This window comes from Penaeus chinensis, chromosome 36, assembly GCF_019202785.1.
Source record: "Penaeus chinensis breed Huanghai No. 1 chromosome 36, ASM1920278v2, whole genome shotgun sequence".
NCBI lineage: Eukaryota > Metazoa > Arthropoda > Malacostraca > Decapoda > Penaeidae > Penaeus > Penaeus chinensis.
This window is the reverse complement of record NC_061854.1, coordinates 23,472,343-23,489,986: the sequence shown is the minus strand read 5'-3', so window position 1 is coordinate 23,489,986 and position 17,644 is coordinate 23,472,343. Positions and strand designations below refer to the sequence as shown.

General features: G+C 40.5%; 4 protein-coding genes across 4 annotated transcripts; all 4 read left to right on the top strand.

Annotated features, from left to right (window-relative positions):
• The first annotated feature begins 956 nt into the window (after positions 1-956).
• On the top strand, positions 957-2,374 carry LOC125045081 (cuticle protein 19-like). Its single transcript, XM_047642166.1, has 2 exons — positions 957-993; positions 1,751-2,374. Exons 1-2 carry the CDS (start codon positions 982-984, stop codon positions 2,096-2,098), a joined length of 360 nt encoding a protein of 119 aa, XP_047498122.1. The 5' UTR covers positions 957-981; the 3' UTR covers positions 2,099-2,374.
• A 2,910-nt stretch (positions 2,375-5,284) lies between these two features.
• Positions 5,285-6,595, top strand: LOC125045082 (cuticle protein 19-like). The gene is made up of 2 exons (XM_047642168.1): positions 5,285-5,321; positions 5,989-6,595. The coding sequence occupies exons 1-2, from the start codon at positions 5,310-5,312 to the stop codon at positions 6,334-6,336; spliced, it is 360 nt and encodes a 119-aa protein (XP_047498124.1). The 5' UTR covers positions 5,285-5,309; the 3' UTR covers positions 6,337-6,595.
• Positions 6,596-11,412: 4,817 nt separating this feature from the next.
• Positions 11,413-12,057, top strand: LOC125045080 (cuticle protein 19-like). Its single transcript, XM_047642165.1, has 2 exons — positions 11,413-11,449; positions 11,680-12,057. Exons 1-2 carry the CDS (start codon positions 11,438-11,440, stop codon positions 12,025-12,027), a joined length of 360 nt encoding a protein of 119 aa, XP_047498121.1. The 5' UTR covers positions 11,413-11,437; the 3' UTR covers positions 12,028-12,057.
• A 3,160-nt stretch (positions 12,058-15,217) lies between these two features.
• On the top strand, positions 15,218-16,528 carry LOC125045083 (cuticle protein 19-like). The gene is made up of 2 exons (XM_047642169.1): positions 15,218-15,254; positions 15,922-16,528. Exons 1-2 carry the CDS (start codon positions 15,243-15,245, stop codon positions 16,267-16,269), a joined length of 360 nt encoding a protein of 119 aa, XP_047498125.1. The 5' UTR covers positions 15,218-15,242; the 3' UTR covers positions 16,270-16,528.
• Positions 16,529-17,644: the final 1,116 nt, after the last annotated feature.

The following is a 17,644-nucleotide window of genomic DNA, read 5'->3' as shown; positions in this document are numbered from 1 at the left end:
GGGATCATATTTAAATCTTATCTGAAGTTAAAAGGTTTCCGATTTTGTTTCATTGTTTCATATTCACAATCGAAATGCATCAAAGACGTACTGCTTCACCATGTTTCCATGACAATGCCTCGTGTGCTTGGCCCCATGTTGCATTTCTCGCCACAGTGGAGTTCACCAGTGGCTGCCCAAGATGCCTCATCCTCGCGGGTCAAAGTGCCACCGGCTGGAGGGGAGAGAAAAGAGACGCCGCACCCACAGCTTTAGCTTAAGCCGTCAACCCTACAAATCCTGCACGACGTAGCGTGGTAGCCCAGTTTGCTTGCCGTCTCCTGGCACCCACTCTCGAGGCAAACGCGGCGCACAATTCTAGTCAAGAATTGCGCTCACCTCACTGCGAGAAGGCGATTCAGTCTTAGATATTCATAAATTCTGATCTGATATTTGCCATCGTTGGTAAGGCAAGCCAGAGCGGGTCAAGATCTTGTTATTTAGAAAACCCTTTTTTGGTTCAAAGCTATGAAATATATCCATGATATTTATATGCGCACTTTTCAAGAGTTTTTATTTTAATGAAGCGAGTTCGAAATACTTGTTACAACCTGAGCTTTAGTCCACATTTTTCAACTGTTGGAGAATTAATGACAATAAGTTCATAATAGATAAAAATGATAAATGGATCACTTCAAGTTTGCAGGTTTTGTGTTAATAAGAACTTCTATTTTCCTGAGTTTAACCTAAAATTGGATCATATTTTATTACATATATGATCAAGTCAGCTGTCAATATTAATTTAGTCATCATTCTAATCTGAGTTAATGATTATGCATTGACATCAATAATCATATCAGAAACACTATCGGCAAATTAATTATTTCACCTTCGGCGCTTCAGCAGCCCAGCGAGGTGTGACGCAACAACCAGACTGGAGACGTATATAACGCGGCGTTCCCTCCCTTCAGCAGCACTCTTCGACGCTCCCTCCCATACACCATGTCTGCCAAGGTAGGCTGGCTTTCTTCGTGGCCAGAGGAACAGTTGTTTTATAGACACAAAACTCAAATCAAAGCTCAGTGACGATTTTGCATTTGAACGATAAGCTATAGCGAAAAGATTGCTGTATCAATGGAACCCGATATATACATGTTTGCGAGTGGATAATCTCGATCAACAATTACACCTGAACTGTGCTTAGATATGGAGTCCATGAGAAAGCAGTTTATTTGTGTTATGTAAATGCATCAGCGATAGCCCAGCGAGGGATTCTTTGTTCACCGTTACTATTCTTCATAATTTAGTTATTTCAGGTCTATGTTCTCTATTCCCTTTCTTCCCCTGTCATTCATTTACCTTTATACTACCTTCCTCCCTCCCTCTCTCTTTCTTTCTTTCTCTGTCACTTTCTCAGTTATCTCACTTTCTTCTTTGTCTTACTCACTCCTGTATCACTGTCTCCTCTCACTTTCTTTCTCTGTCACTTTCTCAGTTATATCACTTTCTTCTTTGTCTCACTCTCTACTGTCTCACCGTCTCCTCTCTCTCTTTTCTTCTCTTCTGTCTCACTCTCTCCCCTCTCTCTCTCACATTATCTATCTGTCTGTCGACGTATCTATCTCCCTTCCTCTGCTTACCTTTCTTTCTCCCCTTTCCACTCCCTTTTCCCTTTTCCTCTCCCTCTCTCTCTTCCTCCTTCCCCGCCTCTCTCTCCTCAAGGAGGACGCAGCCGCCCGACCCTTTGATCATTCACATTTCCGTTTTGCAGCTCTTCGTCCTGTTCGCCCTCGTGGCTGTGGCCTGCGCCGCCCCCCGCCCCGATGCCCCTCCTTCCTACGGTCCCCCCGCCTACAAGGAGCCTGGCATGCCCTTCGACTTCGCCTACGCCGTCAAGGACGACTACACAGGCAACGACTTCGCCCACGACGAGACCAGCGACGGCAAGGTCACCTCGGGATCCTACCGCGTCCTCCTCCCCGACGGTCGCACCCAGATCGTCACCTTCACCGCCGACCACCACAGCGGATACGTCGCTAACGTCGCCTACGAGGGCGAGGCCTCCTACCCTGCAGCCAAGCCCGCCGCCTACGCCCCTCCCCCTCCCGCCTACGCCTAAGCACCAAGCCTTCCTCCTTCGCCTGTGATACCAACAACACCTTCCGTTCGCCTTTCCCTTTTCCAAGCCTCTCCACCTCACTCCAAGCCCCTTGACTCCTTCGCCACAACTTCATCGTTCCTCAAGCTCCTTCCCGCCGCTTGAGCGCCGCTTCCGCTGCCTCCGCTACGACTGCGCTTCAGCGACTGCCTCCTTTTCCTGTCCGAGAGTCAAAAGCAGTTTTATTTATTGTAAATTATGCCTTTCGCTCTTTAAGATAAATGCTGATATATGTGATATTCACTTTTTTATTATCATTTTACCTTTTACATATATAAATGTGTGTCTGTGTGAACACACGCGCACTCAGACATCTAACATGAAATATACATACACACACACGCGCACGCGCGTGCGTGTGTGTGTGTGTGTATGTATATTTATATATATATATATGCATACATACATACATACGTGTGTATGTATGCATAAATATATACATACAAACATACATACAAACACACACACGCAAACACACATACACACACACTCACACACATATAATTACATATGTATGCATATATGTACATATATATGTATATACACACATACACACACATATATATATACAACATATATATACATTCATACAGATATATACATATATACAACATATATATACATATATAATTATACACACGCAAACACACACACACATACACACACACACATACACACAGCCGGAGTCCCGAGGGCAGTTCATTGTCGCTTGCGACCTCGTTCTGGCAACTCCTGCGACGCCGCTGGTGCCAAACCGTATCGGTCTTTGCCGTTCCTTTGGATCCATCAGGTGGCCGTCGATATATACATATACATATAACATATATATATATATATATATATATATGTATGCATGTATGGGTGTGTGTATTTTTCGTAGTTTCATTTGTAGTTTCTGGAGTCATAACGTATCTGGTTTGTGAATTCCTTTGTTTGACAAAGCTTTTGAGTTATTTATTTCAAGTAATCATAGGCTTCTCTGAAAACAGAAAAATCTCTATTTGAATATATATCGCGATTTTGTTTGTTTATTCAGTTAGGATATTTTCTTCCTAACTTCCTTTCATTTCTTGATGAAAAGTAATCGTGTTAACGAACTAAACCGTCTGCAGTGCTTTAGATCTTTTAAGTCTCTTCTTTATATCGCAGAATTAAGTTTTGATTCTCTCCACACATTTAGCCTGTCATAATTGGCGAACTTTAACAATAGTAACCAGTGATGAAAGGTGTTCCAGCAACTCTGACAACTGTAAGATCCAAGATCCAAATCATCGAGACCTTGATCTTCCCATCTTATTTACTGATCGTCGTATGCCATGCTAAGTAATGGAAACGGTTTCAAGCTGATAAGTAAAAACTTGACTGGGGTTCCTTTGGCTTCTGTTCTTTACGTTCCTCTCAGTTGAGTACACTGCTCAGTAAATTTCTTTAATCCTCTTTAGTTCGTCATGAGTATCATCAGTTTCGTGTGACTTTATTGTTTACATCAATCATATTTGGGATTCTCCAGCTCATCCACCTTTTTGCATATTGTCAAATTAGGTATTGTCATGGGTATTTTTATGGCTTCATTATTTTTTACATAGTTCCATGTCAGTTCTGGATATATGTATACCTCTTCTCTTTTTCCCTCTTATTGCATGTTGCACTGTTGACGCAAGTTGAACCTGCTTCTTGCACTTGCCCCGTCTCCTCTTGCCGTTGATCTGACTGCAGTTTCTTGTTCCTGCGATCGATCCCATTCACTCCATTCCTCTCCTTGTTTAATTCTTCGAAGTGATTTTGCGTTTTCAGCCAGAGGGTATTGTTGTTTTTCTTCGCTCTCCCAAATTTTGTGCTGGCTTGCAACTTGCATTTCAATAGCCTGCACTCGCTTCCAATATTCGCTTTGTCAGTTGATGCGTTGCCAGTTATTCTGTCTTTCATATCTACTCAAAAGTGCCTTGATTGTTATAATTTATACTTGGATCACTTGCTATTCCCTCCTCTTTTTAAAACGTTATTTCCAATTCTTATATTTACTTCATAAATTCGAATGACCTTTTGCCTTTACTATTTACATTTTTTAGTAAAGGCCGTTGCAGAAACCTTAATTACGTCACCATGATCAATAGCTGCAGTGTTAATATGAATGGATGTATAAGTTTTATCTAGACGGAAAATGATAGACAAAATTCTTTCATTTTCTGCTTCAAGTTCTCTTACATAACGTGCAATTTATAGACTAAACAAAAACAAATCCGAGAAGCTGACTTTCACCAACGCCAAAAACACAAGTCTGCACGAATTATCATAAACATAGATTTCCTATCGGATCTGTTTTTATTATGAACTGGAGAGGGATCCCTACAAAAGAGGCAAGTAAGGGAACATAGGTTCCCAAAATATTTATATTCTAGAAGCCCGTTAACAGCATTAGATTGATGCTGAATTTGTCAGCCAATTAAATGTGTTCAATTACATCATATCGAGCGCAGTAGAACTGTATGCGGATATTGTAACTTACGTAGGTAAATGAAATTTAGAAATATGGCTGAAATTGGACGATTAAGACTAAACTCATCAGAAATAAATACATACCAAAACATATCTACTGTAGTAGTCTTGAAGCTGAAGATTACATTCATCTAAGGAAAAGTATTACTAGGATTTAATTTTAGCAAATTAGGTGTAATAATGAAAGAATGAAGTCAAAGGTCCTCTTGTAACTTGTAACTAGGCAATTTCAGTTCGCCATGACTTTCTGGAGTTACTGTACGCATCACGGGCGGAGAAACTTCGTCTGAAAAACAGCAAGGTGGAGTAGACATTTATAGAATATATTTAAAGGTATTGAAAACTTCAGATTTAATGACTGGTAGCTCAATAAAGTCAGCATACAATGAGAAACGGTAATCTTACATAACATATATGGAAGGAAGAGTGTTTTAAGGTGAGTTTAAACTATAAATGAACAGGATCATGATGCATTTTTACAATATAAATAGTCACCTGGATGAATCGCCATATCAATACCAATAATTCTAACATCAGAAACACTATCGGCAACTTAATTTCACCTTCGGCGCTTAAGCAGCCCAGCGAGGTGTGACGCAACGACCAGACTGGAGACGTATATAACGCGGCGTTCCCTCCCTTCAGCAGCACTCTTCGACGCTCCCTCCCATACACCATGTCTGCCAAGGTAGGCTGGCTTCCTTCGTGGCCGGAGGAACAGTTGTGTTTTATAGACACAAAACTCAAATCAAAGCTCAGTGACGATTTTGCATTTGAACGATAAGCTATAGCGAAAAGATTGCTGTATCAATGGAACCCGATATATACATGTTTGCGAGTGGATAATCTCGATCAACAATTACACCTGAACTGTGCTTAGATATGGAGTCCATGAGAAAGCAGTTCATTTTTGTTATGTAAATGCATCAAAATCGATGGCCCAGCAAGGGATTCTTTGTTCACCGTTACTATTCTTCATAATTTAGTTATTTCATCTTTCTGTTTTCTATTACCTTTCTTCCCATGTCATTCATATACCTTTATACTATCTCTCTCTCTCTCTCTCTGTCAGTTTCTCATCTCACTCTCTCCTGCCTTACTGTCTCCTCTCTCTCCCTCTCTCTCTTTCTTTCTCTGTCACTTTCTCAGTTATCTCACTTTCTTCTCTCTCTCACACATTATCTAACTGTCTATCGACGTATCTATCTCCCTCCCTCTCCTTACCATTCTTTCTCCCCTTTCCACTCCCTTTTCCCTTTTCCTCTCCCTCTCTCTCTTCCTCCTTCCCCGCCTCTCTCTCCTCAAGGAGGACGCAGCCGCCCGACCCTATGTTCATTCACATTACCGTTTTGCAGCTCTTCGTCCTGTTCGCCCTCGTGGCTGTGGCCTGCGCCGCCCCCCGCCCCGATGCCCCTCCTTCCTACGGTCCCCCCGCCTACAAGGAGCCTGGCATGCCCTTCGACTTCGCCTACGCCGTCAAGGACGACTACACCGGCAACGACTTCGCCCACGACGAGACCAGCGACGGCAAGGTCACCTCGGGATCCTACCGCGTCCTCCTCCCCGACGGTCGCACCCAGATCGTCACCTTCACCGCCGACCACCACAGCGGATACGTCGCTAACGTCGCCTACGAGGGCGAGGCCTCCTACCCTGCAGCCAAGCCCGCCGCCTACGCCCCTCCCCCTCCCGCCTACGCCTAAGCACCAAGCCTTCCTCCTTCGCCTGTGATACCAACCACACCTCCCTTTTCCAAGCCTCTCCACCTCACTCCAAGCCCCTTGACTCCTTCGCCACAACTTCATCGTTGTCTCGACCTGTCGTTCCTCAGGCTCGTTCCCGCTCGTTTCGGAGACGCCGCTTCAGCGCCTGCTTCCTTTCCCTGTCCGAGATTCATGAGCAGTTTTATTTATTGTAAATTATGCTTTTCATTCTTTAAAATAAGTGCTGACATATGCGATATTTCCTTCTTTTATTGTTATCTAACCTATCACACACACACAAACATATATATATATATATATCTGTGTGTGGGGGGCGGGGGTGCACACACATACACATATATATATCGATATACATATACATGAATAAATATAGATAGATATAACTACACATGTACGATATACATGTAAAATATATAAACGTATATATACGTATATATAGATATATATACAACACGTCTATATATACATAAATATATGTATACATATACATATATACACGTATACATATAGATATATGTATATATGTATGTGTGCATATATGTCTATATATACATATATATACTTATCTATCTATACCCATATCTATCTCTATCTATATATGTGTATGTATGTATATACATATACATATATATGTATATACATACATATATATGTATATACATATAAATGTATATGTATATACATATACATATATATGTATATACATATACATATATATATGCATATACATACACATATATATGTATATACATATACATATATATGTATATACATATATGTACACTGTAGGTCCAGTAGGTGCTCACGGTCATTTCCCCATCCTTGAATACATAACTAGCTTTCGTTTGTGAGAACTATTTCCATTGTGTCGCAAAAGTATGCGATTGTAGAAACTTATTTTTGTTGCAATTATCCCTGTCACTTGAACCTGAATCAGACGTAGGATTCATGGATAATGATTTGAAGAAAAACAAAATCACGTTTTATATATTCAAAAAATTGCTGACGTCCTCCGTTGATGGCAAAAGCTCGTAAGAGCGGCGGAATCGGTATAGCAGGTGTGGCTGCAGCGGAAATATGCAAGTTTGCTGATACATTGTGGTAGAGGCCTACATTGCAATCATGTGTTACAGTTAGAATACTGTAACACATGGTTATGCAGAAATTGAGATCCAGCGTCTCAATAGCAAAACAATCGAATCTCTCTCTGCATGCCTCTCTCTGTTCTTCAGTCTTTCCTTGAATTCATCATGACTGAATCCTCGGGTAGATTTAACGGTTAGAGGTCAACGGTGTAGAGTCCTTGATTTGCTGGCTGTTTTGAAAATTAACCGAAAGACTTGGCAACACAAAAACTAATTATGGGAAAGAGATATGCACAGAATAAATAAGGTGCTGGGAACTGGTCAAGTCGAATAAAAATATTTCGACGTAACCAAAGAGCAGACGCATTACCTACTGCAGCACACATCTATGATTCTTGGACGCTGAAGGCAGGACGTGAGAGAAGGAAAAACAGGCCAGAAAAGTAATAGTTACAGAATATTTGCGTCCGTTATTAAAGGAAGAAAACTGAAAGGGTTCGTTTCCATTTTAGACCACGGGTTAGGCCTCGTCACCCGCCGCGAAAACAACGAAAGTTCAGTCCAGTACATTCAACGTTTTCGAGGCCACGCCCATCGCTGGCGTTGCCAAATTCCCAAGGCCAACTGCCCTTCAATACAATTTTAATAAAACAAAAGTTCAAATTAATGATAGCTTATTAGCAAGGAAAAGCAAAATGGGTTCAGTCGAGTATCAAATACGTTGTTCAAAAGCATATTCCACAATGTTTTGTCATATTTTACAAACAAAACATTAATAGGGTGATACCATGATGGAGTATATTTGCACTTTCAGTTAACATTATGATCAGTGGGCACTTGTGCATTTGCATTATGATGATGCCCCATTATGATGATGGTGATAATGATAATAATAATAACAATAATGATAATAGTAATAATAGTAATAACAACAATAATGATGACAATGATAATGATAATAAGAAAATAATAATGATACTAATTATTGTTATTGTCATTATTATCATTATTATTATTACTATTATTATCATGTATATATGAACTCGCACACAAACACACACACACGCACACACACACACGCACACACACACATACACACACACACACACACACATATGCGTGTGTGTGTATATATACACACACACACATATATATATATATATATATAGGAACTGATATCGGGTTGAAAGAAAGGTACGATAGAATGGGCCTACTGGGTCGTGAAGGTAGTGGTCAAAATCAAACTGGGTCGTTATGGAAAAAGTTTGAAGAACCTTGCTCTAATGGGGTACATAGGATAAATATATCGAAAATTAGAAATACAATTTCATTAATCCATTAAGTCAACATTTATTAGTAGTTAGAAATTTGCAGATTACCTAATATGATATTCAAACATACTCTTTAAATTTACAATGAATGATAAATTCTTAGGGCAGTAAATTAGAAGCTGAACCGGAAATATTCTTGAAGCAAATTAATAACGAAATCAATTTATTTAAAAATAGAATCTTAAATGAGACATCACTTAAAAACAAAATGAAACAAAAAACAATTGTGCACTCCCTTGGCCTGTAACTGTACTGATCATGGGCCTCTAAGAATTACGTCATGGCCCACCGGCCGAGAACCAGTGGTCTAGCTATTCGTCAATGTATGACAGTGACTGTACCGGGAAAGAGATGGAAAAGAAGGTAATACAAATCCAGGTTTTCAGATGTAAAGAGTGGATATATCTGAAAATGTTGAAGGAAAACATCGCAGAAAATTGCGAAAAATTAAGGACTTTCTTAATGTCTCAAGTAGCGTACTCCCTGGCTCTAGATCATGATTGTGATGAAATAACACACAAATGATATTTAAACTCAGAAGTAAAGTTGATCTAAGAGTTTTTTCCATGATAATTGTTTATCTCCTGTTTCCATATGCCTCATGTGCACAAGTTGCCACTGCTGATGTTTTCCAACTATATAATCATTTTAAGACCCTCAATCATTCGAGAAACTTTGATTTGTGTATATATAATATTTTTTTATAAATCTACTTTTTTCTAATGTTACGACGTTCGCATCAGCTTTGTCTTCCGGTGCTCCATGCCCATAGCAATACAGGAATGCCTTTTCCTTTCAGGATTTCACGCCGACCAGCGTAATGGGCCTCGGATGTCGCAGAGGTATCTGGGGAGAGGCCGGACCAGTCCCCATAGTTCGCAACCAGTCAAGAAAGTTTTGGAAACTTGGCATAATAACGATAATAAAAATGATAATAACAATAATAATAATTATTATTATAATGGTGATTACAATAATGATAATGATAATGATAATAATAATAATAATAATAATAATAATAATAATAATGATAATAGTGACGATAATAATATTATTAATAATGATGATAATTATTATAATGATTACAATAATGATTATGATATTAATGATATTAATAATAATTTTAGTTTTGCTGGCAAGTTTCTGGGCAATGTCGTTATGGTGTCATAGTGAACACAATAGTGACGTAGTATGGGTCGTGGTGGTTCGTGAACACCTATATGCAATCATGTGGAAAATGGCTATGATTCTGGATTATGTAGTCATGGCTCGCTATGAACACGTGGGTGAGCCAGACAGACCCGCGATGCGTGGAAATGATTAGACCAGCCGCTTGCAAAAGCTGGACGTTGCTGACCATTGAGGATGCAAAGGGGCCCAGCACAGCACACATCCTTTGATTTGAACTCGAGCCAGCATAAACGATGAAAGCAGTTGGAATCGTTGGTGACCTGATATTGCCTTCACAAGCCGTCACATATTTTACTGTTCTTAAAAGGCGTGCGTTCACTATGCATTCGTACTGGTAATGTATCAGCAGTGACGTCGTACTACTGTAGACCATAGATATCATAACACAATTGCGGCCGTGATGGAAATTTAGCGACTGAAAGGTTTTCACATTCTAGACTCGAATCTTACACTTAAGTGTAAGCGAGTATTCCCACGTCTTTTTTTTTCTCGGTTGTCACTCTACAAGTAGGTTTCATGTAAGAAATTGCGCTCTATCCTGTGGCATCAACTGCAACAGAATATTATATTTTGACTGTAGCATACCGTGAGGTTTCCGTTTTAGAAATATTCAGTGATTATTGTCACTCGTCTCTTCTAAGTGCTTTTTCATTTTGATCGCCCAAAATGTAAACACTATGAACCACAAAAAGAGCCTGTTATAGTCAGAGCTACCAAGAGATCATAAATAGAAAACTACTATGCTTTGATAACCAGAGATATCTTCCCAAATTACACGATTACAGAATGACGGCCCTTGCCGTAGGGCAAGGGCATAGAGCAAGGGACACACCACCGTCCTGGAGGTGTGACAGTCTGCTTCACCTGCATGTTGATACCTGATTGTCTCCAGTGTTATTTATTTATAATTTTTTTTTTTTTTTTTTTTTTTCTTTGGCTCAGCTTAAAAACAAAGATATTTTTCCGTCTTCCTGCTGCAGGGCGCAGGGTCAAGGAACATAAACAGCAGATGATCTCCTGGAACCAGCGCTCTAGGCCTTTTTCTGTGGAACACCCATTTCACTAAAACTGCTGGATATGATCACTAAGTCACATGCTAACGCAGAGAAAACCGTGGCAATGCAGGATCTGCATCGTATCTTCAGATCGTCTCCTTTGAGCAATCTTCACACCAGAGAAGATAAGCGTTGTTCACAACATAGAACCACCACCATGGATCTTTCCAGGTATCAAGATGTGATCATTACCCTAGAAGGGATTAAGTCAGTTTTAACATCAGTTTGGCTTAACTACCGTGATAGCTATTACACTAGGGACAATAACAATATTCATAACACTATCGGCCACTTAATGGTTTCACCTTCGACGTTTCAGCAACCCAGCGAAGGGTGACGCAACGACCAGACTGGAGACGTATATAACGTGGCGTTCCCTCCCTTCAGCAGCACTCTTCGACGCTCCCTCCCATACACCATGTCTGCCAAGGTAGGCTGGCTTCCTTCGTGGCCGGAGGAACAGTTGTGTTTTATAGACACAAAACTCAAATCAAAGCTCAGTGACGATTTTGCATTTGAACGATAAGCTATAACGAAAAGATTGCCGTATCAATGGCACCCGATATATACCTGTTTACGGGTGAATAATCTCGATCAACAATTATACCTCAACTGTGCTTAGATGCGGAGTCCATGTTCATTCACATTTCCGTTTTGCAGCTCTTCGTCCTGTTCGCCCTCGTGGCTGTGGCCTGCGCCGCCCCCCGCCCCGATGCCCCTCCTTCCTACGGTCCCCCCGCCTACAAGGAGCCTGGCATGCCCTTCGACTTCGCCTACGCCGTCAAGGACGACTACACCGGCAACGACTTCGCCCACGACGAGACCAGCGACGGCAAGGTCACCTCGGGATCCTACCGCGTCCTCCTCCCCGACGGTCGCACCCAGATCGTCACCTTCACCGCCGACCACCACAGCGGATACGTCGCTAACGTCGCCTACGAGGGCGAGGCCTCCTACCCTGCAGCCAAGCCCGCTGCCTACGCCCCTCCCCCTCCCGCCTACGCCTAAGCACCAAGCCTTCCTCCTTCGCCTGTGATACCAACAACACCTGCCGTTCGCCTTCCCCTTTTCCAAGCCTCTCCACCTCACTCCAAGCCCCTTGACTCCTTCGCCACAACTTCATCGTTCCTCAAGCTCCTTCCCGCCGCTTGAGCGCCGCTTCCGCTGCCTCCACTGCGACTGCGCTTCAGCGCCTACCTCCTTTCCCTGTCCGAGAGTCAAAAGCAGTTTTATTTATTGTAAATTATGCCTTTCGCTCTTTAAGATAAATGCTGATATATGTGATATTCACTTTTTTATTATCATCTTACCTTTTACATATATAAATGTGTGTCTGTGTGAACACACGCGCACTCAGACATCTAACATAAAATATACATACACACACACGGGCACGCGCGTGCGTGTGTGTGTGAGTGTATGTATATTTATATATATATATATATATGCATACATACATACATACGTGTGTATGTATGCATAAATATATACATACAAACACACACACGCAAACACACATACACACACACTCACACACATATAATTACATATGTATGCATATATGTACATATATATGTATATACACACATACACACACATATATATATACAACATATATATACATTCATACAGATATATACATATATACAACATATATATACATATATAATTATACACACGCAAACACACACACACATACACACACACACATACACACAGCCGGAGTCCCGAGGGCAGTTCATTGTCGCTTGCGACCTCGTTCTGGCAACTCCTGCGACGCCGCTGGTGCCAAACCGTATCGGTCTTTGCCGTTCCTTTGGATCCATCAGGTGGCCGTCGATATATACATATACATATAACATATATATATATATATATATATATATATATATTTATATGTATGCATGTATGGGTGTGTGTATTTTTCGTAGTTTCATTTGTAGTTTCTGGAGTCATAACGTATCTGGTTTGTGAATTCCTTTGTTTGACAAAGCTTTTGAGTTATTTATTTCAAGTAATCATAGGCTTCTCTGAAAACAGAAAAATCTCTATTTGAATATATATCGCGATTTTGTTTGTTTATTCAGTTAGGATATTTTCTTCCTAACTTCCTTTCATTTCTTGATGAAAAGTAATCGTGTTAACGAACTAAACCGTCTGCAGTGCTTTAGATCTTTTAAGTCTCTTCTTTATATCGCAGAATTAAGTTTTGATTCTCTCCACACATTTAGCCTGTCATAATTGGCGAACTTTAACAATAGTAACCAGTGATGAAAGGTGTTCCAGCAACTCTGACAACTGTAAGATCCAAGATCCAAATCATCGAGACCTTGATCTTCCCATCTTATTTACTGATCGTCGTATGCCATGCTAAGTAATGGAAACGGTTTCAAGCTGATAAGTAAAAACTTGACTGGGGTTCCTTTGGCTTCTGTTCTTTACGTTCCTCTCAGTTGAGTACACTGCTCAGTAAATTTCTTTAATCCTCTTTAGTTCGTCATGAGTATCATCAGTTTCGTGTGACTTTATTGTTTACATCAATCATATTTGGGATTCTCCAGCTCATCCACCTTTTTGCATATTGTCAAATTAGGTATTGTCATGGGTATTTTTATGGCTTCATTATTTTTTACATAGTTCCATGTCAGTTCTGGATATATGTATACCTCTTCTCTTTTTCCCTCTTATTGCATGTTGCACTGTTGACGCAAGTTGAACCTGCTTCTTGCACTTGCCCCGTCTCCTCTTGCCGTTGATCTGACTGCAGTTTCTTGTTCCTGCGATCGATCCCATTCACTCCATTCCTCTCCTTGTTTAATTCTTCGAAGTGATTTTGCGTTTTCAGCCAGAGGGTATTGTTGTTTTTCTTCGCTCTCCCAAATTTTGTGCTGGCTTGCAACTTGCATTTCAATAGCCTGCACTCGCTTCCAATATTCGCTTTGTCAGTTGATGCGTTGCCAGTTATTCTGTCTTTCATATCTACTCAAAAGTGCCTTGATTGTTATAATTTATACTTGGATCACTTGCTATTCCCTCCTCTTTTTAAAACGTTATTTCCAATTCTTATATTTACTTCATAAATTCGAATGACCTTTTGCCTTTACTATTTACATTTTTTAGTAAAGGCCGTTGCAGAAACCTTAATTACGTCACCATGATCAATAGCTGCAGTGTTAATATGAATGGATGTATAAGTTTTATCTAGACGGAAAATGATAGACAAAATTCTTTCATTTTCTGCTTCAAGTTCTCTTACATAACGTGCAATTTATAGACTAAACAAAAACAAATCCGAGAAGCTGACTTTCACCAACGCCAAAAACACAAGTCTGCACGAATTATCATAAACATAGATTTCCTATCGGATCTGTTTTTATTATGAACTGGAGAGGGATCCCTACAAAAGAGGCAAGTAAGGGAACATAGGTTCCCAAAATATTTATATTCTAGAAGCCCGTTAACAGCATTAGATTGATGCTGAATTTGTCAGCCAATTAAATGTGTTCAATTACATCATATCGAGCGCAGTAGAACTGTATGCGGATATTGTAACTTACGTAGGTAAATGAAATTTAGAAATATGGCTGAAATTGGACGATTAAGACTAAACTCATCAGAAATAAATACATACCAAAACATATCTACTGTAGTAGTCTTGAAGCTGAAGATTACATTCATCTAAGGAAAAGTATTACTAGGATTTAATTTTAGCAAATTAGGTGTAATAATGAAAGAATGAAGTCAAAGGTCCTCTTGTAACTTGTAACTAGGCAATTTCAGTTCGCCATGACTTTCTGGAGTTACTGTACGCATCACGGGCGGAGAAACTTCGTCTGAAAAACAGCAAGGTGGAGTAGACATTTATAGAATATATTTAAAGGTATTGAAAACTTCAGATTTAATGACTGGTAGCTCAATAAAGTCAGCATACAATGAGAAACGGTAATCTTACATAACATATATGGAAGGAAGAGTGTTTTAAGGTGAGTTTAAACTATAAATGAACAGGATCATGATGCATTTTTACAATATAAATAGTCACCTGGATGAATCGCCATATCAATACCAATAATTCTAACATCAGAAACACTATCGGCAACTTAATTTCACCTTCGGCGCTTAAGCAGCCCAGCGAGGTGTGACGCAACGACCAGACTGGAGACGTATATAACGCGGCGTTCCCTCCCTTCAGCAGCACTCTTCGACGCTCCCTCCCATACACCATGTCTGCCAAGGTAGGCTGGCTTCCTTCGTGGCCGGAGGAACAGTTGTGTTTTATAGACACAAAACTCAAATCAAAGCTCAGTGACGATTTTGCATTTGAACGATAAGCTATAGCGAAAAGATTGCTGTATCAATGGAACCCGATATATACATGTTTGCGAGTGGATAATCTCGATCAACAATTACACCTGAACTGTGCTTAGATATGGAGTCCATGAGAAAGCAGTTCATTTTTGTTATGTAAATGCATCAAAATCGATGGCCCAGCAAGGGATTCTTTGTTCACCGTTACTATTCTTCATAATTTAGTTATTTCATCTTTCTGTTTTCTATTACCTTTCTTCCCATGTCATTCATATACCTTTATACTATCTCTCTCTCTCTCTCTCTGTCAGTTTCTCATCTCACTCTCTCCTGCCTTACTGTCTCCTCTCTCTCCCTCTCTCTCTTTCTTTCTCTGTCACTTTCTCAGTTATCTCACTTTCTTCTCTCTCTCACACATTATCTAACTGTCTATCGACGTATCTATCTCCCTCCCTCTCCTTACCATTCTTTCTCCCCTTTCCACTCCCTTTTCCCTTTTCCTCTCCCTCTCTCTCTTCCTCCTTCCCCGCCTCTCTCTCCTCAAGGAGGACGCAGCCGCCCGACCCTATGTTCATTCACATTACCGTTTTGCAGCTCTTCGTCCTGTTCGCCCTCGTGGCTGTGGCCTGCGCCGCCCCCCGCCCCGATGCCCCTCCTTCCTACGGTCCCCCCGCCTACAAGGAGCCTGGCATGCCCTTCGACTTCGCCTACGCCGTCAAGGACGACTACACCGGCAACGACTTCGCCCACGACGAGACCAGCGACGGCAAGGTCACCTCGGGATCCTACCGCGTCCTCCTCCCCGACGGTCGCACCCAGATCGTCACCTTCACCGCCGACCACCACAGCGGATACGTCGCTAACGTCGCCTACGAGGGCGAGGCCTCCTACCCTGCAGCCAAGCCCGCCGCCTACGCCCCTCCCCCTCCCGCCTACGCCTAAGCACCAAGCCTTCCTCCTTCGCCTGTGATACCAACCACACCTCCCTTTTCCAAGCCTCTCCACCTCACTCCAAGCCCCTTGACTCCTTCGCCACAACTTCATCGTTGTCTCGACCTGTCGTTCCTCAGGCTCGTTCCCGCTCGTTTCGGAGACGCCGCTTCAGCGCCTGCTTCCTTTCCCTGTCCGAGATTCATGAGCAGTTTTATTTATTGTAAATTATGCTTTTCATTCTTTAAAATAAGTGCTGACATATGCGATATTTCCTTCTTTTATTGTTATCTAACCTATCACACACACACAAACATATATATATATATATATATCTGTGTGTGGGGGGCGGGGGTGCACACACATACACATATATATATCGATATACATATACATGAATAAATATAGATAGATATAACTACACATGTACGATATACATGTAAAATATATAAACGTATATATACGTATATATAGATATATATACAACACGTCTATATATACATAAATATATGTATACATATACATATATACACGTATACATATAGATATATGTATATATGTATGTGTGCATATATGTCTATATATACATATATATACTTATCTATTTATACCCATATCTATCTCTATCTATATATGTGTATGTATGTATATACATATACATATATATGTATATACATACATATATATGTATATACATATAAATGTATATGTATATACATATACATATATATGTATATACATATACATATATATATGCATATACATACACATATATATGTATATACATATACATATATATGTATATACATATATGTACACTGTAGGTCCAGTAGGTGCTCACGGTCATTTCCCCATCCTTGAATACATAACTAGCTTTCGTTTGTGAGAACTATTTCCATTGTGTCGCAAAAGTATGCGATTGTAGAAACTTATTTTTGTTGCAATTATCCCTGTCACTTGAACCTGAATCAGACGTAGGATTCATGGATAATGATTTGAAGAAAAACAAAATCACGTTTTATATATTCAAAAAATTGCTGACGTCCTCCGTTGATGGCAAAAGCTCGTAAGAGCGGCGGAATCGGTATAGCAGGTGTGGCTGCAGCGGAAATATGCAAGTTTGCTGATACATTGTGGTAGAGGCCTACATTGCAATCATGTGTTACAGTTAGAATACTGTAACACATGGTTATGCAGAAATTGAGATCCAGCGTCTCAATAGCAAAACAATCGAATCTCTCTCTGCATGCCTCTCTCTGTTCTTCAGTCTTTCCTTGAATTCATCATGACTGAATCCTCGGGTAGATTTAACGGTTAGAGGTCAACGGTGTAGAGTCCTTGATTTGCTGGCTGTTTTGAAAATTAACCGAAAGACTTGGCAACACAA